General features: G+C 45.4%; 1 protein-coding gene across 1 annotated transcript; it reads left to right on the plus strand.

The window, feature by feature from the left end:
• The first annotated feature begins 8,815 nt into the window (after positions 1-8,815).
• Ddx18 (DEAD-box helicase 18) lies at positions 8,816-21,480 on the plus strand. The gene is made up of 13 exons (XM_005070310.4): positions 8,816-9,003; positions 10,740-11,021; positions 12,315-12,425; positions 13,218-13,353; positions 13,647-13,747; positions 13,839-14,153; positions 15,477-15,616; positions 16,140-16,301; positions 17,126-17,278; positions 18,240-18,353; positions 19,827-19,883; positions 20,131-20,308; positions 21,187-21,480. The coding sequence occupies exons 1-13, from the start codon at positions 8,919-8,921 to the stop codon at positions 21,327-21,329; spliced, it is 1,977 nt and encodes a 658-aa protein (XP_005070367.2). The 5' UTR covers positions 8,816-8,918; the 3' UTR covers positions 21,330-21,480.
• The last annotated feature ends 4,905 nt before the right edge of the window (positions 21,481-26,385 follow it).

The raw sequence follows: 26,385 nt of genomic DNA on the forward strand, positions 1-26,385 counted from the left end.
TTCTAGTAGTGTTTCTTTTATGAATGTGGATGCCTTTAGATCTGGGGCATAGATGTTCAGAACTGAGACTTCATCATGATGGATTTCTCCTGTGATGAATATGAAGTAACCTCCTTCATCTCATTTGATTGATTTTATTTTAAAGTCTAATTTGTTAGATATTAGGATTGCTACCCCCAGTTTTTTTCTTGGGTCCATTTGATTGGAAAATCTTTTCCCAACCATTAACTTTGAGGTAATGTATTTGAAGTTGAGGTGTGTTTCTTGTATACAGCAGAAGGATGGATTCTGTGTTCGTATCCATTCTGTTAGCCTCTGTCTTTTTATAGGCGAGTTAAGACCATTAATATTGAGAGATATTAATGACCAATAATTGATCATTCTTGCTTGTTTTGGATTTGGTGGTGGTGGAATTGTGTGTGGATTTCCACCCCTTTTATCTTTTGGCTGTTGGTAAAGTGGGATTATCTATTGCCTATGTTTTTCTGGTTGTAGTTAACTTCCTTGGGTTGGAGTTTTCCTTCCAGAACTTTCTGTAGGGCTGGGTTAGAGGCTACATATTGTTTGAATCTGGTTTTGTCATGGAATATCTTGTTTTCTCCATCTATAGTGATTGAAAGCTTTGCTGGGTGCAGTATTCTGGGCTGGCACCCATGGTCTCTTAGTGTTGGTAGAATATGTATCCAGGACCTTCTGGCTTTCAGAGTTTCCATGGAGAAGTCAGGTGTATTGTAATTCTGATAGATCTACCTTTATATGATACTTGGCCTTTTTCCTTTGCTACTCCTATTATTCTTTCTTTATTCTGTATGTTTGGTAGGCCATACCACTCGGTTGGGATCCCCAGTGCACAGTCCCCAGGCCTCAGGCAGCTCTGAGCAGAGCAGCGGAAGGAGGGTCAGGTAAAGGACAGGTTTTAAATTAACTGTTTTAAATTAAGATGAAATAACAAATGAGCTACTTAGAAATAGTACAGTATTTACCAAAAAATGAGTTTAGGAAGATAAAGCAAGTGACCATGGGGACAACAGATGTGGGAGTCTCATTTTTCATTGTAAATGTCACAACACTTTCTACTTTTCATGTATGCAACTGTTACCTTGGTAACTTTTTAGTACTTGTGAAAGGATGTATTTATCCCTTTGAGTCCTGTGTGTGTGTGTGTGTGGTGTGTGTGTGTGTGTGTGTGTGGTGTTGTGTACTCCCAGAAGAATAAACAAAGCTTACAGAATGAATGTGTGCATGTATGTTTGTGTACACATGCATGAAAGAAAGGGAGGAGGACACATGGGATTTATTAGAATGACTTACAGACTATAGACCAGAAATGGCTGAATGTGAATGGAAAGTCTAAGAATCCAGGAACTGCTCAATCTATAAGTCTGGGTGTCTCGGCTAGTCTTCAGTATATTCTGGAATCCCAAAAAAGTAGGCTCTAATGCCAGTGAAGAAATGGATGCACTAGCAAGGGCAAGCATGCAAAGAGCAAAAGCTTCTTTCTTCCATGTCCTTACGTAGGCTTTCGGCAGGTGTGGCTCAGAGTAAAGGTGTGTGTCTTCCTGACTCAAGATCCAATTCAAAGCTGTGTGTTTTCCTACCTCAAAAACCATTTCTTCCCAAGGAAATGTATGACCATGTGTGCTGGCCAAAGCTCTGTCCACCGTGAAGATTTCTCTTCACTCCTGTCTTTCAGGGCTGCCCCAGAAACTGGTTACAATGCTGTCTACTTCTGAGTGGTGCCTGCATAGCATGCAAAAGCATCAGTAAACCAGGCCCTAGCGTTCTTTTCCTCAGTCAACAGATCATAGAGAATACCCCAGGAGGCTATACGTGCATACTTGGGAGTAGTCAGCACTGTAATGGGAGTAGAAACCATGGGCATTGAGAGAATTTATTCACGTGCTTGAATGCTTAGCCCATAGGAAGTAGCACTATTAGGAGGTGTGGCCTTGTTGGAGTATGTGGCCTTTGTTGAAAGAAGTGTTGCCACTGAGGAGGTAAACTTTGAAATCTCACATATGCTCACGTCACACTCAGTGTGACAGTCTGCTGCCTGCATGTGAAGGTGTAAAATTCAGCTTCTTCTCCAGCACCATGTCTACCTGAGCGCTGCCATGTCCCACCATGATGATAACGGACTGAATCTCTGAAACTGTAAGCCACCCCAATTAAATTTATAAAAGCTGCCTTAGTCATGGTGTCTCTTCACAACAATAAAATCCTAGCTAAGACCCCAACCACAATAGCCCTCATTCCACACAGTTCAGGGAACCATTATGAGAATTCTGCCAACTTCTAAGTATACCTATCCCAATTACACATTCTGGAATTGGGGGAAAATACAGTTTTGGGATGCTCTGGACCTATCTATTGTGAGTCAGAGTTCAGCCAAAACTCTATTAATCACCTGACCTCCTACAGTTATATTATTATGTTCCTACACTTTAACTGGAGGGTCACAATGTTTCTTGGGATCTCCTGGAATCAGCATAAATTCAGAACCAGTATCCAATGGACTTTGAAAAGTCTGCTTGTTTCCTTGCCCCCAGTGTACAATTAATCTTCTAAAAGGCTGTAGGTCCCTTTGGGGAAGGACTGGAGAAAGGCTGACAGTCAAACTTCTAGGACTTTTATCAAAGTCTTTCCTCAGGGGAACCTGGTTGTCCCTTCATTCAAAGGGTCTGGGTCTGCAAACTGGCTCAAGTCAGGAAACTGATGCACGGGCCAAAACTGCCTTTCACTATGATCCAATGTAACTTTTCTTTCCTTTGAGAATTTTTCCACTAATACAGACAAACAAAAATTCAGTAGGTTTTTTATTGTCTATTTCATGCCTGGGAACAGCATGATGAACTGACCAGTACCAAAAGCCCACACAAGTTATGCTACCATAAAATTCACTTTGCCTGTGCTGACCATTGTGGGTTGGCAAATTATGAACATGGCTTTGCCTGTACTATCCATTATAACTATGATCACCTTGCCTCTGGCAATTCAGTGCTGCCACCTGGTCCCTGTTACTTCAGGCCCAATTAAACCCATTGCATTTAATGCTGAACAGCAGCATCTCCAACCCTAAGGTCCGTCACAAAGAAAAGGGTGGCAACAAAACTCTTCAGATGTGCTGGCACCCCTCTCACCATTTTGCATCTTACAGGATTAGCGAAGGGCGTATGTCTGGGCCTTCCCATGGTGGAGGACAAGGTTTTATAAATCATAGCCATTCTAGCATTGCAATTTTCCTGAGCCTTAAAATTCCTTCATCAACACTAAGCCAAGGGATACAAGGCATCTCCAACTCCTTTTGACAAATGCTTCAACCAATCATTCAGACAAACTTTTGACACATTTTTCTAACTGTGCAAGCTTCCATATTAAAACTAGAATCTCGCCGGGTGTTGGTGGTGCACGCCTTTAATCCCAGCACTCTGGAGGCAGAGGCAGGCGGATCTCTGTGAGTTGGAGGTCAGGCTGGACCGACAGCCTCCAAAACAATACAGAGAAGCCCTGTCTCGTAAAACAAACAAACAAAAACCTAGAATCTCTACTCAGAGAGCCTATATCCATAAACTCAGCTTGGCCCAGTTTTATATTCCTTCCACCATAATCCCCAGACTTCTGCTTGAATGAATTAGGAAATTCATTAAGCTCTTTAGTAGTGTAGCACACCTTCTCATGAACTACATCCTACCTCCCTCTAGAAGCTTAAGTGTGGTGATATAGTTCTAGAGGCAGCTATTGGTGAGCCCTGAGGGACATCAGTATTGTCTTGTCTGACATTTCCTTCTGAGAAAGTCACTGCTGGTTTACCAGACATGACATTAATTTCCTCAGTCAAAGGTGAAAAGGGCAATATCCCAAGCAGTGGGGATGAGGTACTTCCTCAGACAAGACAAACCCTTGAAAATCTGAGGGTTCAAAGCTCTCAGTTTCAAAGGGTTTCTCCCAGGCAGCCCTGGGATCCCATTCTTTACCAATTAGTGCCCTTACTTTAACTGCCAACACACTCTAAGGTTGAGGTTTGAATTTTGCTATAACTCAGTCAACCTTATAATGAGGGCTTTGGTTTGATTTTCTATAACTCGAACTCTGTGGCTACCAGAGAGAAGATTCTCTTCGAGGACAAACTTAGAATCCTTTAGACTGTTGAGGTACATTTGGAGCCCGTCGATTTCATCACGACAGTCATTGTGGTCCTTCACTGTATTCTGAAATGCTAGACATTGATTAATTTTATCATGGAATTCATTTATCCAGAGATGCTAGGGACAACCAACCAGCAGCATCGTTTTCCTTATTTTACCCCCAAACTGTCAAAAGTTTCATATGCAGGGTCACCAAATCCATCAGTACTCACAATTGGTGAACCAGGATAATCAAATGCATTTATCTCCTTAAGTTTATAATACAGATCACACCATGGACTTTCAGAACTCTGGGTGCTCCCAGGAGAGGGAGTATTTGGGGGAGGCTTCAGTAACTGTAGATGTTGGCAAACTGAAAAGCCTATTCCAGATATTTAAAAGATTAAGCCAAGTGGTGGTGGCACATACCTTTAATCCCAGCACTGGGGAGGCAGAGGCAAGCGAATCTCTGTGAGTTCAAGGCCATCCTGGTCTACAGAGCTAGTTCCAGGACAGCCTCCTCCAAAGCCACAGAAAAACCCTGTCATGGGGAAAAAAAAGATTGTTCTTTATACTTCTGTTGTTCAAGAACCACTTGTGGTACCCAAATCTGTAGATGGGCTCAGGAGGGATTTGGCTTAGTAGGTAGGAAGGTGCTTGCAGTGCTGTGGAGTCTGGAACAACCCAGGCAGGAACAGGAGTCTACACAGAGCAAGATCTTTATTGAATTGGGAGTACAAACAGACCAGTCAGGGACTGCATCCTGGAACGTTCCTTTCAGCAAGCACTTAAGCAGAAAACCCACAAACATCTGTGCCAAGTTGTAGTTACATTTTCCACCAGTAAGGATACAGGGGTAGGGGACTTTCCTAGGAACACTGTTCTGTGGTACATTTACCTTGTTTCATTGGTTGGTTTACTCAAGTGTGAGGGGGGCAGCTTGCCCACCTTTTGTAAGCATTTCGTCTCATCAGATGGAAAGGACAGGGATTTTGGCACTAGGGAACCAAAGAATGCTGAGTGTTACAGCTCGGATGGAAAGGTATTCTGGCACTTGGGAGCCAAGCAATTGCACAGGCCACTGTTGGGGAAGTCTTATGCTAATAAAGCACTGTCTGGCCAATAGGAATCTAGATAGGTGGGGCTAGGAGTCGAGGAGGATTCTGGGAAGGGGAAACACAAGAGAGTCGAGATGTAACGCCATGAGGTAGGACCCCGGAACTATTCTCCGGTAAGAGACATACTTAGATTAACAATTATGGGGTAATTACTTTAAGGCAGAGCTAGCCAGTAAGGGACAAGCAAGGCCAACAGCTTCATAATTAATATAGCCTCCTGTGTGTTTATTTGGGATTGAAGCGGCTCTGGAACCAGGTTGGCAGGAAGGCTCTTCTCAAGGAAAAAGCTTCTCTTAACAGGCCACAATAAGCATAGCAGCTTACAGCCCTGCTTCAGGGAAAGGCTTCCTCAGCTCCAGAGAATGGCTTCTTTTGTAACAGCTCTGCTGCTCTGCTCTGGCCAGAGAGGGTTTCCCCAGCAAAGTTGTCACAGTGTAACAACTCTGCTTCTCTAGGGGAAGGTTTCTCCAGCAAAAAATATCACAGCCCGGCTCAGCCCAGGGTTGTCTCTGCTCCAGCAAAAGAAGGTCTTCACCCAAACTTCATTTAAGAGATTTATTGGGAGGGAAGAATCCAGGGTGGCAGAGGACAGCTGGGCAGCTGGACAGCCTGAAGCTGAACAGGCACAGAGTTTATATAGAGCTTCTTAGGGGTGGAGTTTTACCAGAGAGATTTCCAGGGTGGGGATTGGTCAGAGTTCAGAATGACTAGATCTCATGTTCAGGGATTGACTAGTTTTCTGCACAGGTTTAGGGTCAGATTTGGCTCTGGTTTCAGGACCAAAGTGTGTTTCTTTCACTGGTCCTTTTTAGCCTTTAGGCTCTAATCTTAGGGCCAGGGTGCATTTCCTTCACTGGCTCTGATTCCAGGAACAAAGTGTGTTCCTTTGGCACTGGTTTCAGGGTCAGGGTGCATTTCTTTGGTTCTGGTTGCAGGACCAAAGCGTGTTTCTTTGACTCTGCTCAGGGTGTGTTTCTTTAGCTGGCCCTTTTTCCTTACACCTTTCTTGTCTCACCTTGCCAACCAGGATGTCTGTGATGTCAGTTACCCAGGCAGGTCTGGCAAGTTCATAGAAATTCACTTCAAGAGTCCTAATATGGTCTGGGGATGTGGCTCAGTGGTAAAGCACTTGCCTATTATACCCAAAGACCTGGGTATGATCATCAATACAGCAACAACAACAACAAAAAGTTTTTTTAAAATGTCCTAGTTCAGAGATTGGAGCAGGTGTACAGGCCTGTCTATTATTTCTAATAATTCGGGACTGGAGGGATGACTCAGAGGTTACAAGCACTGAATGCTATTTCAGAGGTACTGAGTTAAATTCCCAGCAACCACACAGTGGCTCACAATAATCTGTAATGAAATCTGGCGCCCCATTCTGGTGTGTAGACTTAGATGCAGACAGAATACTTCATACATATTTCTAACAATTCTAAGATGTTGGTAAAATAGACTGATTTCTTTTACCCCATAAATCAAAGCCCTTCTCCTTTTGATTAGGGTATATGAATCTACTTTCTACTTTACAAACACTGCTTTTGGTTTAAGGATCCCATGAGAAAATCCAAAGAATGGAATCGGTAAATCATAGCCTGTGTAAATTAAATGGCCCAGGGTGTATGTGTGTATGTATTTATATATATGTATATATATATGTATATATATGCATGCATATGTATGTGTGTACAAGCATGTGTATATGTGTGTGGTATATGTGTGCATAAGTATATGTATGTATTGTGCATATGTGTGTATAAGTGTGTATATGTATATGTGTAAAAGTGTGTGTTGATAGGAGGACATGCATTGTATTCGTCAGGGTTCTCTAGAGTAGAGAACTTGTAGAATGAATGTCTGTCTGTCTCTCTCTCTTTTTCTCTGTGTGTATGTGTGTGTGTGTGTGTGTATATATATATATATATATATATATACACATGTAATTAGAAAGATTTATTGTAATGACTTATAGGCTGCAATCCAGCTAATCCAACCACGGCTGGCCATGAACAGAAAATCCAAAATTCCAGTAGTTTCTCAATCCACAAGTCTGGGTGTCTCAGCTGGTCTTCAGTATATGTTGGAATCCCAAAGAGGTAGACTCCAAAGCCAGTGGAGGAATGGATGTGCTAGCAAGACTAGGTCATACAGGCAACAAGTGAGAAGTCTCCCAGCAGAAGGTGTGGCCCGGATTAAAGGTGTGTCTTCCCAGCCAGGCGGTGGTGGTGCACACCTTTAATCCCAGCATTTGGGAGGCAGAGGCAGGCGAATCTCTGTGAGTTCGAGACCAAGAGAAACCCTGCCTCAAAAAATAAAAAAAAAAAAAGGTGTGTCATCCCGCCTCAAAAGCGTGGACTGGAAGTGGGTTCAGTGGATAATCTCTCACAGGTGTGCCCTCATTTCTGTACTGTAGTTCACTCCAGATGTGGTCAAGTCGATAACCAAGAATTGCCATCACAGATGTTCTCAGGCACTATCCACCTTGAGACTGTTTCTTCTGGGCCTTGGTCTCACCAGGATGCTGGCCACTGAGCCCCACTACAACTGGCTTCCTTTCCATAGGGAGTAGATGGAGCTCAGGTCTTCGTGCTTTCAAGGCAATCACTTTCCAGACTGAGCCATCTCTACAGCCCCAATTAAAATACTTCTACACCATTAGAGCGGGAGTGTCGCTCAGTTGGCATGGTGGCTGCCTACATGAAAGAGGTCCTGGGGTCAGTAGCCAGTACCACAACTCTGAAGACTGCATCCACATGCCCCCCCCCACACACACACACGACTACACACAATGGATGCTGAACAAAAACTTCACCCCAATGTCCATTCTGAGACTAGGATCTTTCTCAGGTGACGCATGAACTTCTGGTTAGTGTGTGCTCTGTAACCGTGTTTCTGTCTGGATGGAAGTCCTGTATAAAATCCAGTGTCTGATCTATGGAGTTTATCATACATCTACTACACAACTAGCATAAGACAAATAAATAACTTAGGAAACCCTGAAAATTTGAGGGGTAACTATGTTGTAATAATACAGCGCCTAAGTAAGCAGGTTCTCTTTTTGTTTGTTTTTTAATGGAAGTGACTGGCCTAGACATTGCCATGTGATACAGACTGACCTCGAACTCACAGAGATCCGCTTGCTGTCTCCCTAGTGCTGAGATTAAAGGCGTGCACTACCACGCCCGCCTCCCAGGCAAGAAGCTTTGAAGACTTAACTTGCTCTGGTAGCAGAGGCAGATGGATGTCTGTGAGTTAGGTCAGCTGCTCCAAAGCTACACAGAGAAACCGCCTCGAAAACCAAAAAAAAAAAAAAAAAAAAAAGTTCTGACCGGATAGTAGTGGAACCGCTCTAGCAGTGAAGGGAACAGAATCTGAACCACGAGGAATTCTGCCTTCCAATCGGTCGTTTTTGTTCAATCTGGAGAAGTCACACTGCGCTTGTCCGTCCTACCGCGCGCCACTGCAAGGCGAACACGTTCACAAAGCGTCCTCCAAGCCCCCAGGGGGCGCTGCGCGGAACTCGGTCTCCGATGGACCCTAGGAGCGCGCCGGGCACCGTTTCCTCCCATAAGCATTTCCGCCCCACGGGTCGGCTGGGTCCCGCGACACACTTCCGAGTTCCAACTGCGCACGTGCACCCACTGCTCAGTGCCGCCTGCGAGAGCGGCTCGGAAACATGTCGCACTTACAGATGAAACTCCTGCGCAAGAAGATCGAGAAGCGGAACGTCAAGCTGCGGCAGCGGAACCTGAAGCTGCAAGGTGAGCAGTGATGAACCCCGCGGTGGCGAACGATGTCGGGAACCCCGAAACTCCGCCGGGCGCCGGGCAGCTTCCGGCGGGACCCCTGGGACGCACGGCTGAGCAGGCCGCCTGGGTCTCAGTCCCCGTGGGCCTTTTATTGGTCCTGGCCTTTGACCCCGTGGGTTTCTCGGTTCAGGATCGGAGCGGGAGGCCTGGGGCTTGCTTCCCAAGCTTCTGCTGGCTGAGCATCCAGCAAAAACTTCCTATGTCCCTTCATCTATGCCCCACGTAGAACTTTAGACCTAGGTACCATCCATTTCCATACCTGATACTTACTGAATTGCTGGATCTCATCGCCCGCCCAAGCTTAGGAGTTATTTTTCCCCCCTCGGCGTTTTCCCAGCAATGATAACTGCTTTCCTCTACCGTCTGTCCAAGCCCATTCCTGCAGCGATTCTCATCACATGTTAAACGCAGAACCCTCCCCGACTTCTTGTCACACCCAAGTTAGTTTGTAAATCCCTTAACGTCTTGGTTTTAGCACAACGACTTAATGAAAAGTTGACACAAAGGTTGCTTTTCTTGATGCAGCTTCTGTTGCTTGTTAAGGTTACCTGTAAGATATAAACCAATGGTCTCCAACCTTCCTAATGCTGCGGCCCCCAACCATAAAGTTATTCGCTGCTGCATCATAACTGTAATTTTGCTACTGTTATGAAACGTAATATAAATATCTGATCTGCGACCCTATAGAGTCTCGACGTACAGGTTGAGAGTCCCTGGATAAATTCTCCGGGAAGTGCTGGGGTAACACTAATTAGTAACTACTTGGTGTGGGCAATATAAACTAAAGGTGGTGTCGCTTTTTTCTATTATGCACAGGGGAACTTTGTAAAGATAGTTTGGGGCTTTATTAGAGCAAATAAGTGATTTTCATTAACTGAATTTTCAGTTCACCAAAGTCTAGGAAAGTTGAGTTTGAATGATGTAAAATTATATAAGCAATAGTGTGATAGTTATGGGAATATGAAATCAATGTCATTTGGTTATGTTTGTTAGATACTTAATGTTAAAAATATGTGTCTTCTCATTGCTATTTTCTAATTCCATTAGTTCAGTTATGTGACATTGTTGGCATTTTCCTGTCACAGAGTTCTGTATAGCCTTAAACAGATGAGGTTTCGTCTCTTTTCTTTTCTTTTTTCTTTTTTCAGGGTTTTTCTGTGTATTTCTGGCTGGCTGTCCTGGAACTTGCTATGTAGACCATACTGGCCTCGAATGCACAGAGCTCCACCTGTGTCTGCCTTCCAAGTGCTGGGATTAAAGGCGTGGACCACAATGCCTGAATGAGAAAATAAGTTAAAATAAAACAACTTTCCTTTCCTGCCTTCCTTCCTTCCTTCCATCCATCCATCTTTCTTTCTTAAAGAAACCATGCTTTTTTTTTTTTTTGGTTTTACGAGACAGGGTTTGTCTGTATTGTTTTGGAGGCTGTCGGTCCAGCCTGGCCTCGAACTCACAGAGATCCGCCTGCCTCTGCCTCCCGAGTGCTGGGATTAAAGGCGTGCGCCACCACCGCCCAGCTCCGTGCCTTTTCTATACTAGAGCACCAACAGGTGAATTCAGCAGTGAACACAGAAGGAAAACTAATGGATTTGGGTTGCAGACACCATGGAATTTCTCCCTGGGAGGCCAGGGGTTATAAGTAAGCTTACTCTTCCTTGTCACAATGTAAGATCTGTGTTTTTAAACAGAAGCATCAGACACGAGCGAGTCACAACCTCAAAATGGAGCTGTGCCTAAAGAAGGAGGAAAAGTTAAGAAAGGTGTAAAGCATTCTGTCAGTGTGGACTCAGCAGACGCACAAAGTGGAGGTGTGCCCGAAGCATCCGTGGAGAACTCGGAAGTTAAAAAACTACCTCAAAAACCAGCCACTCTAATGAATGGGGAAACAGCAGCAGCACCATCTCCTGATTCAGAACCAAAGAAGAAAAAGAAGAAGAAGAAGAGGAAAATGGCAGATGATACAGGGCCTGGTGGGTTTGTTTTCCTTGAATATCGGCCACTCAGCTAGCTTCTCAGCTGCTGTCCACATCCCTTCATTGCTGTGAGTGCACAGCTTTCCGGTGTGCACCAGCCTGTGAGAGACCAGCCTGGCAATGCATTTATTGGTAGAGAAAGGAGGTGTGGTTTAGTTTTTTCCCCCAAATGTGTGTCATGTTTTTAAATTCACTAACCTTGGGGGGAAAAACCTCGCTCTTGGTAATAATTTCTTTAGATTTATAATACTCTACAAAGGGGTGGGGGAAACAGTTAAACTTTTTAAATAAACTGAATGTACCATGGCATAGTGCTTGCGTTTTGGGTATTTGAGAGTTTCAGAACTTTAACACTGTACAGTCTGGACTGGTGATGGGAAGTATCTCTGGGCTTTATTGTGTGAAGGTACTTGCTAATTTTATAAGGTACCTCTTAATTTACGTGTCTTTTGCCCATGTATTTTCAATAGCCCCTCTTCTTGCAGAGTATATTAAATAACATGTAGGAAAGTTGTGAACAAGTAAAACACTGATTTCCAAGTGAGAAGAAAGTACAGACAGGGCTTGAAGAGCAGGAGGGTGGAAGGAGATAGTGAATTCTGGTGAAGGGGCGAGCCTCTTGTTTCAGTGTGAACAGATTGAGGTGGGTGGGTGAGCCAGGTCAGCAACCCGTCCAGCTCATGTGAGCCCAGTGTGCAGTGTTCAAGAGCCATGGGTAGGATCTACTAGACAGTACATTAGAGCCATCCTGTAAAGTTGATTATGGAAGTAAGAAGCTAGAAGACTCTTGTCTCTCCTCTTTCACTGCTTATAACGTCATAGCCATCCAGTTTCTATCACCCAGCTAAGGAGCAGTTGCCCTTACTTTAGTCTTAACTGTCTCCGGGAACATGAAGAGCCCCAAGCTCTTAGTGTTCATCTTCAAAGCAGAACTAACTTGTGGAGATGTAATGGCAAGGAGAGAAAATGTTGGTGTTTGTATGAATTTAATTTAAAATTGCTTTAATTGAGCATGTGCTGCTTTGCTCATGAAGTGTGGAGCTATCCTAATATTAGGATAGGGAGATACTTTAAGAAACTTTAAAGTATTGTTTTGCTTGCAAATCATTTATACCCCAAAATTTTAAATATTGAATAAGACTTCCTGAAAAAAAAAGTTTCTAACAAATGTTGAATAATGTTAAACTTTGGAAAGTATCTCTTTGCATTATAGATTTTTTGTTCTCGTTTGTTATATTAATAATTACGGGATTTTATTTGTTTACTTTTTTGTTTGTTTTTTAATCCAAGACACCAAAAAAGCGAAAACGAAAGAAAGTGCTGAGGCTCACGAGGGAGCAGAAAGTGGTGTGGAGAAGCCGGACGACAGGGAGGTGCCCAGCCTGCCCCTAGGACTGACAGGTGATGGCCAGGGACTCCGCTTAGAAGTCAGTTTCCTCTGTTGCATGATTGAAGGTTCCATTGGGACTTTTAATTACTAGGGAAAAATAATTAGCAGCAAGCAATGATTTTTATAGCTTTGTGCTGTTTTTCTTTATCTTCTACTTTGTGATACCTAGGCACTATTTCCATGCTTTTTTTTTTTTTTCTAATTGTATGGTTTTTGGGTGGAACAATAAATTCTATTCTAAATTTTTGATATTTAAGAATCACAGAAACTGTGAGGCTACGAAACCTTATATTTTTCTCTCTACTCAGCCAAATCACTCCTGTTTCTACCTCCTGGGTGGGATTAAAGATGTGTGACTCCCGAGGGCTAGGATTCAAGGTGTCAGCTACCATCACCTGGCTCTGTTTCTCATTTAGACCTCATCAATCTTGTGTAGCCCTGGGTAGCCTTGAGCTCACAAAGATCCATCTGCCTCTGCCTCCTAAGTGCTTGGATTAAAGGTGTGTACTACAACTGTCTGGCCTCTATGGCTATTTAGTGTCTAGCTCCACACTCTGATCTTTAGGCAAGCTTTATTTGTTATAGCACAGACAAACTATCAGCACACTGAGCCGTCTCTCCAGCCCAGTGTTTACTCTTTCATTTCTCTGAGGACTATTTCCTCATTATTACCTCTTAATGCTCCAGCATTAGTCTTTTCTTACTGTAAAATGCTCTTCTAAGAATCAGTTTGGCTTAGGCAGCTGTGACAGCACTCACTTTAAACAGACCAGCTTGCTGACAGTGAACAATCTTCCATGTAGGTGCTTTTGAGGACACTTCATTTGCTTCCTTGGCGAACCTTGTCAATGAAAACACTCTGAAAGCTATAGAAGAAATGGGCTTCAAGCGCATGACTGAGATCCAACATAAAAGTATCAGGCCACTTCTGGAAGGCAGGTACGGTTGACATTGGTACTGGGACATTCATGTCTGCTCATAAGACTGGAGTATCCCGCTGCTTTTGTTCTCTGTAGATTCACGCTTGGCTTATATTAAAGGCTTGAGTTACTTACTAGTGTTAAGAAAATTGTAGCCTTCTTGCTTTGTGAGTTGGGTGTGCACTGAGGTGACTAGGCAGGGACCGTGCTTCGGAATCCTCACTTAGTGCCTGGAACCTGCTCGTAGCTCGTGGGGGTGTTCAGTGTGCATCTGCATGCATCCAGTGAATGTCCTTCTCTTCTGCAACCAAGGGATCTTCTGGCAGCCGCGAAAACAGGGAGTGGCAAAACCCTTGCTTTCCTCATCCCCGTAATCGAGCTCATTGTCAAGTTGAAGTTCATGCCTAGGAATGGTAAGTGTCTGTCTCTTTGTGCTGTAATTAACAGGCGGTGAGCCTCATGAGGACTTATGGAGATTGCTTTCTGTCACCCTTTGCCTTTTAGGAACAGGAGTCCTGATTCTCTCTCCTACCAGAGAACTGGCCATGCAGACCTTTGGCGTTCTTAAGGAACTGATGACACACCATGTTCACACGTATGGCCTGATCATGGGTGGCAGTAACAGGTCTGCTGAAGCACAGAAGCTCACCAATGGCATCAACATCGTCGTGGCCACCCCAGGCCGGCTCCTAGACCACATGCAGAATACTCCAGGCTTCATGTACAAGAACCTCCAGTGTCTGGTCATCGATGAGGCTGATCGTATCTTGGATGTTGGGTTTGAAGAAGAATTAAAGCAAATTATTAAACTTTTGCCAGGTGAGTATGTGGCATCTGCATGCGACTCACAGAGTAGTTAGAGCTCTGTGGTTGGTGATCTTGTAGGAAAAATACTGTTTTAGTACCAGAATTTTACTGTGGCTATGTGAGGAATTTGTACCTGTCAATTTCAGAAGTAATTTGAAATGCGTCAAACTTCTGCTGACTTCTCCCAGAACATTACTGTTTCATGAGTTAAGATGCAAGCTCAATGGTTTTAATGAAAAGATTCCTTGTAAGAGTTGAGCTGTTGGGCTGAGTCCCTCCTCTGCTGCCGTCCGTTCTTACCTCCATGTAAGCAGTCTTCGCTTATGTGTTCTATTCTTTTTGAAGTCTTTCTACATGATAAATTGCTTCTATTTATAATAAGGCTAGGATCCTGTACATTGTACAGTTTCATACTGAAATATATAATTGACAGAAGAAACCCTGAGACCTTCACTCCAGAGAGTTTGATTCCAGAGCTACATGAGACTCTACCTCAGAAAAATAGACTAGGGTCTAGAGGGGTGGCCCAGCAATTAAGAGCACATACTGCTCTTGCAGGGGAACCAACCCATCGCCCATACCACATGGCCACCACCTAGAACTCTAGCTCCAGGAAAATCTAACCCCTCTGGCTTCTGGGGTCACCTTATTTAGTTCTCTCTCTCTCTCTCTCTCTCTCTCTCTCTCTCTCTCTCTCTCTCTCTCTCTCTCTCTCAAAATTAATAAAATAAGTAGACCATTCAAATTAAAATCTGTCATTTTTGATGTTCTAACGTGCATAGTCCTTGAGAAATCATAGCTGTAAGCATGTCCTCCATCTCAAAAGTTCATGCCTACTCGCAGTCCCCCACCCCCATACAACTGTTCTCTTGCTTTCTCTGTCCTTATACACCAGCCACACTTTCTAAAGCTTGTAGCTTCTTTTAGATTCTCAGTGGTGATGCATTCTGAGTACAGTATGTTTTTCATTTCAGCTGTTGACAGGTGTGTATGCTGTTTGTAACTGTTGACACTTCCTATAAATGATCACTACAAGTTGTTGTGGAATTATGTAACTCTTTCTCATGGATAACTTCAAGAAGGCATTGATGGTGGCTGGGGAAGCCTTAACTACCCATCGCTTGGATTCAATTTGCTTAGGGTGGATTGTCCATTCCACCTAAGTTATTGTTTTTATAGACCTAAAATTCACAATACAGCCTTCTTACCCTTGGTGATACCTGGGGAATTCATACCGATGGCATATCCCCTCTTCCTGGAATTTCTGCTTAAATTTCTGCATTAAGTGAGTGTGAGCTTGTTTGGAAGGTTTGAGTTATTTTGTTGTTGTTTCAGTCCGCAGACAAACCATGCTCTTTTCTGCCACACAAACTCGAAAAGTTGAAGACCTGGCAAGAATTTCTCTGAAAAAAGAGCCATTGTATGTGGGTGTTGATGACGATAAAGAAGTTGCCACCGTGGATGGGCTTGAGCAGGTACTGTTTATAAATAGCTTATACATATGAGACATATGCTTGGTGTTTCCTTGTACTTGTTCAGAATGATCCACAGAGCAAGGAGACTGACAGACGTAAATGAGAGCAACAGACATGGGTGGGGGGTCTCTGACTTGAGTATAAGATACTGTGAACTCAGTGTCCGACCATCATCTTCCTTTTGATGCTGCTTTTTGTTTATCAGTCGCTGCTGATTTTCAGTGCCGCTAGAACTTGATTTTAATAATCTCTAGCCAGCCAGCTTGCCCCACTAATCCCATCTCCTGAGCATTGGGATTACCCAGCATTCACATGGATGCCTGGTCATCCTCAGCCCTTTAGCTGCTGAACTATCTTTGTAATCCCAAGGTAAAGTCAACAGTTCTGTAGAGTTGGAGTTGATGAAGTCCTTGAATGTGGCAGAAAGGCCTTGCAGTCTATTACTGTGTCCAAACTTTTTTTTTTTTTCTTAAAGAAGCTGAAAATGCCCTTGTGAGTCATCTGTTCACTTGCACCATTCCAGGGATATGTCGTGTGTCCCTCTGAGAAGAGGTTCCTTCTGCTCTTCACATTCCTTAAGAAGAACCGGAAGAAGAAAGTGATGGTCTTCTTTTCCTCGTGTATGTCTGTGAAGTACCACTATGAGCTCCTGAACTACATTGACCTGCCTGTCTTGGCCATCCATGTAAGTGGTGTGATGAGCTTGTTGAGAAATGGGGTAAGCCTGTGAGGCTCTGCATTTGGGGACTGGAGGAGTGGTTCATCTCTCACTGATGATCAGGTGGTATGGGGGGGGGGGGGACGATAAGGATCTGAGGAGAGCAGCTGTGATTGGACAAGACTGGACATTGGGAGGGGCTGACCCTTGTGAGGATCAATGGGAAGTAATGGCTGTTAGACATGTCTTTGATGGTGTAGCACTAGTTGAGTGCCCGTGTGCCTGCCAGTACCCCTCATGCGTGCTCGTAAGCTCATTGGATCACACGCAACAGGAAAGGGGAAGGGCATTGGTTGGAAGAGGAAAGAATCTGCAGGAGTGGGAAGGGTAGGGAGAGGGTAATGGGTATATGATAGCTCACAGGAAACTGTCGTAACTAAACACAAGTAAATGCAGGATAATAAAAAGAAAGTACTAGCCAGACGTTGGTGCCTCACGCCTTTAATCCCAGCACTCGGGAGGCAGAGGCAGGCGGATCTCTGAGTTCGAGGCCAGCCTAGTCTACAGAGGGAGTTCCAGGACAGTCTCCAAAGCTGAAAACCCTGTCCCAAAAAAAAAAAGGAATGAGAGACACCCTCCCTCTCATGGAATAGCGTCCAGTTGGTGGCATGGGGCCTGGGCCGATGTAGACTTGAACTAAAGTGTGGTGGCGGCCCCACAGTTGGTGGCATGGGGCCTGGGCCAATGTGGACTTGAACAAAAGTGTGGTGGCGGCCCCACAGTTGACTGGTTCTACACTCCGCTCTCACAGCTTGAATGGGTTTTTGTGCTCTTGTTGCTTTTGAATCTAGGGAAAGCAAAAGCAAAATAAGCGAACAACCACGTTCTTCCAATTCTGCAACGCAGATTCAGGGATACTGCTGTGCACAGATGTGGCAGCCAGAGGGCTGGACATCCCTGAAGTGGACTGGATTGTTCAATATGACCCTCCCGATGACCCCAAGGTAACTGGTGTCTTCAGAGTGGATCTCTGTGAAGGAGTGCTCTTGCTGCCCAGAGGAGCATGGGTGTTCACATCCGTGATGCTTACCTGTATGGAACAGCCATTCCGTCAGCTGTGGGTGTTACTGGTGTTAATAAGTGTCAAGGACCTTGTGGGGCCAAAAAGGGGTGGGTGGGTGTGTGTAAAGAGGTTTGAGGGTTGTTGGTGACTTTAAGTTAGGAATGTGAGGTCCTTGAATGGATGTGTCCAGTGGTATCTGAAGGAAATAGCAATTGCATAAGAAAGTAGGTAAAAGTCAGTAATGTCTGTAGCAATCTAAGTATCCGTGTTAGGACCAGGCCTGGTAGAGTGCATCTGTAACCCCAGCAATAGCAGGAGGAAGATGGAGACAAATGGGTTTTGGGGATCACCTAACTAAAACAGCAAGCTCCAGGTTCATTGGGAGATCTGCCTCAAAAAACAAGGTAGAGAACGATAGAGTGAGACACTTGGCCTATACCTCTGACTTCCACACATGGGTGCATGTACCATACATGTAAGGAGTGCATTGAGTAAGCAGTGAGATGCAATAAGTTGATGACTAGCATTTAAACATGATTTTCATAGGCAGATACTTTGAAGATAAACTGCACCTCATAGTTGTCTTACTATGTCAGTGTTGATGTGACTGGCTTGTGGGGCTTCTCTTACACAGTGTTGGTATGGCTGGTGTGCGTAGCTTCTCTTGTCTTGGTGTTTGGCCCTGTTCAGGGGTGGAAACTGCAGAAGAGGTGCTGGCCTGGTGTGCAGCAGTTGTGGTGAGGGTGAAGCTGGCCCTGCCCGGTGACTGCCATGCTGTCCCGTGACTGCCATGCTGTCCCATGCAGGTGTGCAGCACGCCTCCTTCACTTCAGGACACAGTCAGAATGCTGGTTGTGGACTCGTGAAGAGGTCATAATCCAGCTTTTCTTGCCTTGCCACAGGAGTACATTCATCGTGTGGGTAGAACGGCCAGGGGCCTAAATGGAAGAGGGCACGCCCTGCTCATCCTACGCCCTGAAGAGTTGGGTTTCCTTCGTTATTTGAAGCAATCTAAGGTAAAGGCCTTTGTTAGGGAAATCTTCTGTTACTTGAAGCAACCCAAGGTTGCTTTTGTTGGAAAGTCCTAAGTTGGGAGGCAAGTCCTCTTGCTATGAGGATTCTCAGGTACCATCTCTGTGGATGGCAGAATAGGGGTTGACTGAAGTTGAGGTGGTGCTGTCAAATCGGGTGCAGCAGGTCACTGGGTGAGATGGTGTGTGCTCCCAGCCTAGGAGCCACTGACAGAAGGAACCGGCCCATGGTTCAGTCCCCAGCTCTGTGTCCTCTGCCTGTTGGGGCTCTCCTTTCAAGTTCTCTGTAGCCCCATCCAACCTTCTCTGTTCCCCCAGCATCCCCGCAATCTGCTGTGCACATCCATACTCGCCTGTGCCAGCCTCCTCCTCCCTCCCCTGACCCTTTCTGATACTTTGTGGTCCCCGGTGCTTTGCCATCTCAAGGCTCCCTGTGCAGCTTTTTCAGCCCTCAACTTAGCCTCCTGCCACTCCCTTCAGGGCTGACCACTGCCCTGGCCCTGCTCCTCAGCCTGTATTTTGGGGAAAGTGCTCTGTATATCTTCTGGTCACCATCTGCTCAATTCCCAACTTGCCTGGCTTTGCCCTTATCCCAGCTTGCCAGAATACAATGCACGCAGACTACATTTGACCTCCGTGTTGACAAGTCTAGTGGGTGCGTGGCAGGCCTGCTTGTCCCTGACACTGGCACTATGACATCCTCCTGGCACGGTTTTAGCACATGGATTTTCCCTTCCTGTGATAAGGCATTAATTCCCTGAAGGTGCCCTGAGGCCTCTGCACCCTAGCCTAGCTGCTCTTCCTGGACACTGGTTTCAGCGAGTTATCTGGTCTCTAGCCCTCCATGCTCCCAGTATGCAAATGCTCCATCACTCACCTGCATGCTCTATGGGACCGCAAGCTTGCTGTCAGCTAGTCCTTACAGACCTCTTTTCCCCAGTCTATAGCACAAACACAGGTTCTGTGCTTTCCCAGTGAGGTAAGGGGTAATCACTGATGAATCCTTGGGGGAGCTAGAGGCATTCAGGCATGGGCTTGGTGTCATAAGCATCAGGCATGAAACAGTGTTATTGAGGCCCTTTTCCTGATATAGGGAAAAAAGGTAATCATCCCAGGCATGGTTTACACAACTGTAATCCTGTAACCAAGAAGCAGAGGCGGGAGGATCTCAGCAAGTTCAAGGCCAGCCAGGACTACATAGTGAACCCCGTTAGGAAAAAGGGAAAAGTAGGTAGCCATTTGTCACTGAGTGCCCAGGTCTGGGAGGCACTTTGCTCATTTCCTCACCTCAGCCTTTGAGGGGGAAGAAATGCAGACGGCACACAGGAGTCATGGAAACTCAGCAGGGCAGAGATGGAGCACTGCACTGCCCTTTGCTGTCCTGCTGATGCGACACTTCTCCTTCCACGCAGCTAAAACTGGGCATCCTTACTGATACTTGAACTTCTGTTTCTCTAGGTTCCACTGAATCAGTTTGACTTTTCCTGGTCTAAGGTTTCTGATATTCAGTCTCAGGTATGCCTTTTGTTTAAGTATCTTCTGGGGAAGAGATCACCTGTCCCAGTACTGCCTCATGGACTTTTGGGGTCACTCACCCAAGCTTCCTCCCACTTGTGGATGATGCTGGCTTGGGCTGTGAGGTCCTTAAGGTTTCCTTCTTCCTGCTCTCCCAAGAGTTCAAAGCTAGCTCAAAGGTACTAGGACGAGTGTTTCTGTAGGAGAACTGTTCTAATGGTTATGTCGGCCGTTTTCTTTGTTTCAGCTGGAAAAGCTGATTGAAAAGAACTACTTTCTCCATAAGTCCGCACAGGAAGCATACAAGTCCTACATACGAGCATATGACTCCCACTCGCTCAAGCAGATCTTCGATGTGAACAACTTAAATTTGCCTCAGGTCGCTCTGTCTTTTGGTTTTAAGGTCCCTCCTTTTGTTGATCTGAGTATCCTTTCTTTGTTGTTACATTGTGCTGCAATTAAGGGCATTAGTGGGGCTGTTGGAGCTTAGCAGTGAGTTGGTACAGCTGCTAGTCAAAGGCTCAGATGTTCGTCCTAGCCCGTGTCTGTCTGTGTGTAGTAGCATATGATGTGGGACTAGGAAGGGGTCAGCAAGGACTGGTCACTGAGGTGGGAATTACCAGAATAAGACAGTGAAAGGCAGGTAGTTGTGTCTTCAGGGTAGAAGCAGAGAGGTGGAAAGTAGCTGAAGAGAGTGGGTATAGCCATCGGAGGGTTATTTATCTACGAGGAAAATGGCATGGCTGGCCACAGAAAACAAACCTAAGCCTTCTCCAGGTAAAGAGCAAAAGAACCTCCCAGTTGGTTCCATTGGGGCCGTGCGTGCGTGTTTATGTGTTGACTGTGTTAAGAAGAATGAACCGGATGAGAAGACTTTTTTTTTTTTTTTTTTGTTTTTGTTTGTTTGTTTGTTTTTACGAGACAGGGTTTCTCTGTATTGTTTCGGAGGCTATCGGTCCAGCCCGGCCTCGAACTCACAGAGATCCGCCTGCCTCTGCCTCCCGAGTGCTGGGATTAAAGGCATGCGCCACCACCACCCGGCCGGATAAGAAGACTTTTTAATACTGCTACATTACAGTAGCTCGTGAGGGGATTCCAAGAAGACTGGTTAAAGTCATTCCTCTTCATTGGTCTACAAGCTTATTGTCACTCCTGGTCTTCTGCAAGTTCATTGTCCAGCCTCAGCCCCCATGTCTGCATTTGTCAAGCCGAGACGTGCCCAGGGCTAGTGCTGGGCATGTTGGGCTTTCTCTAATGTAGCCTGTCCTCTTTGTTGTTTGGCTTCCTTAACATTCACCTGTAGACGTGAGCAGCCATGATGGCAAGCTTAAAAAGAGAGGAGGTGGTGGTGGATTTGGCTACCAGAAAACAAAGAACGTGGAGAAGTCCAAGATCTTTAAACACATCAGCAAGAAGACAGCGGACCGCAGGCAGTTCTCTCACTGAAGGGAATGGCTTCCCACCTGGACTGACTTCCCTAACTTCCCCTTTCTTTAAACAGGAACTTTTTTATCACCTTCAGGATCTTTTTGTCTTTACTATGATGATAATATTTTATTTTTAACTATTCCCATAAAACAAATCATATTGTCTTTTACACCTTTTGCTTTTGGTATAAGGAGGGCTGCAGTGATGAATAGGCTTTTTTATTTCTTAGGCCTTAGCAATAATGTGGAGCCCCAGAAATTCCACAAATATATAAGGGCAAAGACTGCTGGGAGTAAATTAATGTACACCTTTAGTGGTATCACTGGGGCTCAGAAGAAGACTCCGTGGATAAATTGCCCACTGCACAAAGACTGGGACCTGAGTTCAGCATACATGAAAAGTGTCGAGCATGGCAGTGCATGTAACGCCAGTGCCGTGGAGCCAGAGACAGGCAGGTCCTGCAGCTCCCTGGCCAGCTGGCAAAAAACAATTCCATGTTCAGTGGGAGACCCTGTCTCAACAGTAAGGTGGAAAGCAACTGAGGAAAGATATTCCAAGGTAACTTCTGGCCTCTACATGTTCACACATAGACATAAATATAAAAACAGGATGGCTTTTGTTTATTCCTGTTTTTTAAACAATAGGTTTTGGTTGATTGGTTGGATTTGGTTTTGTTTTTTTCCAGAACATGTGATTGGACTGCTTAAAAATATGGCATAGTAGGGTCTATGAATATGAAGTTCCAGCATTCCTACAAGATGGGAGGTAAAGATAGATAGGTGAATCATTGGATGACTAAGGCCAGTGTTGTGGGCAGCCCACCAGAGATGACCACTGAACTACAGTGTGTAGCCAGTTTTGAAAATCTTGATTCCAGCTAGCTGTGACTACACCTAAGTATTTGAGACCCAAGCATTTAGAGCAAGAGGTATTTATAAAGGCAAAAGACCTGTGCTGGTGTCTTGCTCTGCAACAGTAGGGGGAGGATTTGCACGAGCAAGCTGTTTAACAAGAGAAGCCAATTGGGGTGTCTTGACCTCAGGTTTCTAGAGCAGGGTTGGCTAATTTCCAATGGGATTCTCCGTCGAGGAGATCAAATTCTAGTTAAAAACCTTAAATGACCTCAGCAAGAATATATAATGAAGGAACCTCTGTACTGTTTTGCCCTGTCACACCTAGAATATTGTATTTAACAAGATAGAAGGCAAAGACTGACAGCCTTAGTTCTCCTGAGAGCCCTGTATACAGCCCATTGCGATGACAGCTGAGAGTGAACAGAGGTCAAGTTAAACAGTGGTTCAGTGGCTTAGCTTAAGTTCCTAATACCTAGCATTTAATATGTCTTCAAGGTTCTTTCTTGAATTTTTGGTTTTTAGTTATGTGTATACATTTCCTGTATGTGTGTGAGTACAGTTACTACGCAGTCCCTACAGATAAGACACAGATTGTCTTGCCTCACCCCCGGGACGTTGTTTAGCTGATCACTAGTGGGTCAGGGAACCTGCTTGAGTGGTTCTCATGTAGTTGGGTTTGTAAAGTCTTGAGTCCCCATGTGTAATAAGTCTCTTAATGCACCTTGTCTGCCCGGGCCATCTTGTTTTTGACAGTCTCACTGTGTAGCTCTGCCTGGTGCTTGCTCTGTAGACCCGGCTAGCCTCACATTTGCATCAACACCTCTGCCTCCTTCCGGTTCACATTATGGGCATGAGTACCTGGCACTCCGCTGTGGTCTTGGCCAGTTGAATGGCCAGCACAGGAAATGGTGTTAATACATGCAGTCATCCACAAATAATTGTTATCCTCGGGCGGCAGATGCTCAAGCTTGCCAGAGGGAAGCAGCTGCGCCTTTGTTTGAATGCTTGTGTGAGAAGACGCATACCATAGGCAGACTGGAATTGCTCAGTAGTGCCCATTCAGTCTGTAGGTTGGTACCCACACAGGAGATGAAACATTTTCCTTGGCCCTATGCCCTTTGGAAGGAAGTCATCCCTTCTTGATTCAGCATCCACGCCTGTGATGGGAAGGGATGATTTTGGTTTTGAGTTGGTGTGCAGCATCTAGACTTCCTGTTGGAAATCGTACTGTTCAAGGCCTGAAGAGCTACTGAGGTCACCTGAGGTGGTTAATAGTGACAGTCAACTTGGGATTTAAGCTCACTGTGAAGACATAGCTCTGACTGACAGCACTGTTCTGAACACTGCGGTCCTGCAATGCATCAGCCTTCCATTCCTGTCCCCTAACAGCAGATGCAGTGTGAGCAGCTGCCTCTCCTGCTGCCTGCCTTCACCACAATGGTGGACTGTGCCCTCCAAGTATGAGGCACAATAAACCCTCCTTCCTTTAGTTCTTACCAGGTATTTTTCAGGAAAGCAAACAGCTTTCCTGTGACCTGGTCTGAACCAGGCAGGTACCTCTGCCCACATTGAATCAGATAAAGACTGAAGGAGCAGAAGCAAGGATTGCTTCTTTGGGTGCTGAGGCTGTGGCATTGGGAACTGCTGGTTCCAACAGAGCATCCAGGCAGTAGCTGTACTTGATATCACACTGGCAGCAGACAGAGCCACCCACCCTCTTTCCTAAGTATTTTCCAAGCTGGTTCTTTACAGCCTTTCAATGGTTTGTCAAGCAGGGTGCCACACGTCTGTGATCCCAGCATGCCAGAGGTAGAGACAGGAGTTCAGAGCCATCCTCTGTTACATAGCAAGTTTGAGGCCAGCCTGAGCTACCTGAGAATCTGAAAACAACGTAGATATTTTCCAGTTCCCTGTTTTTTATTAAATTTTTAAAATTTTAGACCTCATGCAGTCCAGACTGACAGCAAACTGTAGTCATGGTTGATCTTGAACTTCTGGTCTTCCTGCTTCCTTCTGGAATGCTAGGATTACAAGCAAGCACCGTTTCAGTGTTGATGAACTTAGGGCTCTCTGCATGCTACTGAAGCACTCTACCCACTGAGCCACACCCCCAGCCCCAGGTTCCTTTTTAATCATTCTGGCTTTGTATTCATCCTAAGAACCCAATGATGCAGCTCTTATGACTTTCTTTCTATCTCTGCCTCTGCTGTTTGTGAGTTAGTCAGACAACTCGCTGCATCCCTGCTCTCTGGGGCCATAGGGCCTGAGCTCTGGGAAAGAAATCACTTTCAGGCAGACGGGTTTGGGAACATCTAGGCCAAGTACAATGTCAAAGCACATGAGGTAAGCTCAGCCTGGAAGAGCCTGCCTGGATCTAAGCTTCAAAGGCATTAGGAAGTGGGGGTGTTGCCACTGCTCTGCCTCCATGGGGAGGATCAGTCATCTGGAGAAGGGCAGAGCAGAGAATGTCAGAGTTTACAGTAAGACATTGAGGAAGTGGCTTCCCCTTTGTGGGTCTGCTCTTCATCCATGGGAAGGAAAGAAGAGATGATAGCCCTGGGGATCACGTACATGATCAAGCCATGAGGCCACAGAAACCAAAGCTGTCAGTATCAGCAGCTCCTCACACCCTCTTCCCATGAAGTGGGCTTTAGGATGCTTTAAGCCAAGAAGCTGCTAAAAACTTGGGGGCTGGTGAGGTCTGGATGGCTCAGTGAGTAGAGGCATTTGCCATCTAGCCTGATGATGGGAGTTTGATCCCCAGAGCCCGCAGGGTAGAAGAAGAAAACTAACTCCTACAAATTATCCTCTGATCTCAACAAGAGTGCTGTGGCACACTGCGTGTTCTTGTGCAGTAATTTTTTGAAATAGTCATTCAGTACTACCATTTTTTCCATGGTTCCCGCATGTTGCCAGCAGAGGGCCTCTGAAATAATGCCCAAACCAGAGGACAGCTACCTTAACAGGACCTGCTGATTTGGCAGAGACAACTTGGGCCTGGAGCAGTGGAGGAGCTTTTATTTGTCTTTGTGGGGAGGCACAAAGCAGTAGACTACCTGAGTGACGTATTGCCAGGCCCTCTCATACTTGGAGCTCTTGGAGAGATGGATCGGAGCCCATGCTGACCCAGCTCTGAGCTAAGTATGGCCTTGAGCATCTCTGATCTTCCTGCATCATTCAGGAGCACCAGGACTGAAGGCATGCACCACCACATCTAGTTTTCCTGAGCTAAGCCCTTCCTGTGCCTTCCCTTCTCCAGGCACCCAAACAAACCTGAGAATCATGGTCTCATCCTAGTGTTAATAATGATTTAACACAAACCAGAAGAGTCCATGACAGCTTATAAGTGTCCTGGCCCAAATCCACCCAAGAGCTGAAACTCTTCTGATCTATCAAAGACTAGCTGAGATGGCCTTTTGTCCTCCATTCTTCCTGTAGAATGATAACTGATTCCAAACACACGGGCAGAAGAAGCCATAAAAACCAGAGTCCAGATGTAGCACTGTGTGTGAAAGCAAAGACCAAAGCTTTAGCCTCAAGCCTGGTGCTCCATAGCACTGCTGACAGCAGACCAGACACCACAGCCTCATTCTCATGGCATATATTTGAGCATCTGAGAAGAGTCTGGGGGAGCAGGAGCATCACAAGTTCAAGACCAACCTGCTCTATATAGTGAGTTACAAAACCAAACAATGGTTTTGATATTGGGTGATAATCTTGGATTGTCCACATGGACACACTGCAATCTCAGTATCTTTATGGGGCTAAAAGGTCAGAGTAAGGGGCCAGCCAGGTATCTGGATAAAGGCACTTGCTGCCAAGCCAGACCACCAAAATTTGACACCTGATCCACCCATATGGCAGAAGGAGAGAACCAGTTCCCACAAGTTGTCCTCTGACCTCTACATACATATACTCTCCACACATACAAAAAATATAAGTAGCTAGTCTTTAAATCAAGATCAGAACACAATATAAGACTCCAGAGAGATGTGAAGGGTGGTGCAACTGGCTTTGAATAGGTGGATAGGGCCCAGCCATGCTGTGTGTGCTCTGGAGCTGGAACAGGCAAGGGAACAGGCTCTTCTCAGCACCACTGGAAGTTCATATCTGTTGGGTAGGAGTGTGTGTGTGTGTGTGTGTGTGTGTGTGTGTGTGTGTGTGTGTGTGTGTACTTCTATGTGAGGGTACATGAATCTCTGTGTGTGTGTGTAGAGGCT

Source organism: Mesocricetus auratus, unplaced genomic scaffold (genome assembly GCF_017639785.1).
Source record: "Mesocricetus auratus isolate SY011 unplaced genomic scaffold, BCM_Maur_2.0 Super-Scaffold_100676, whole genome shotgun sequence".
NCBI lineage: Eukaryota > Metazoa > Chordata > Mammalia > Rodentia > Cricetidae > Mesocricetus > Mesocricetus auratus.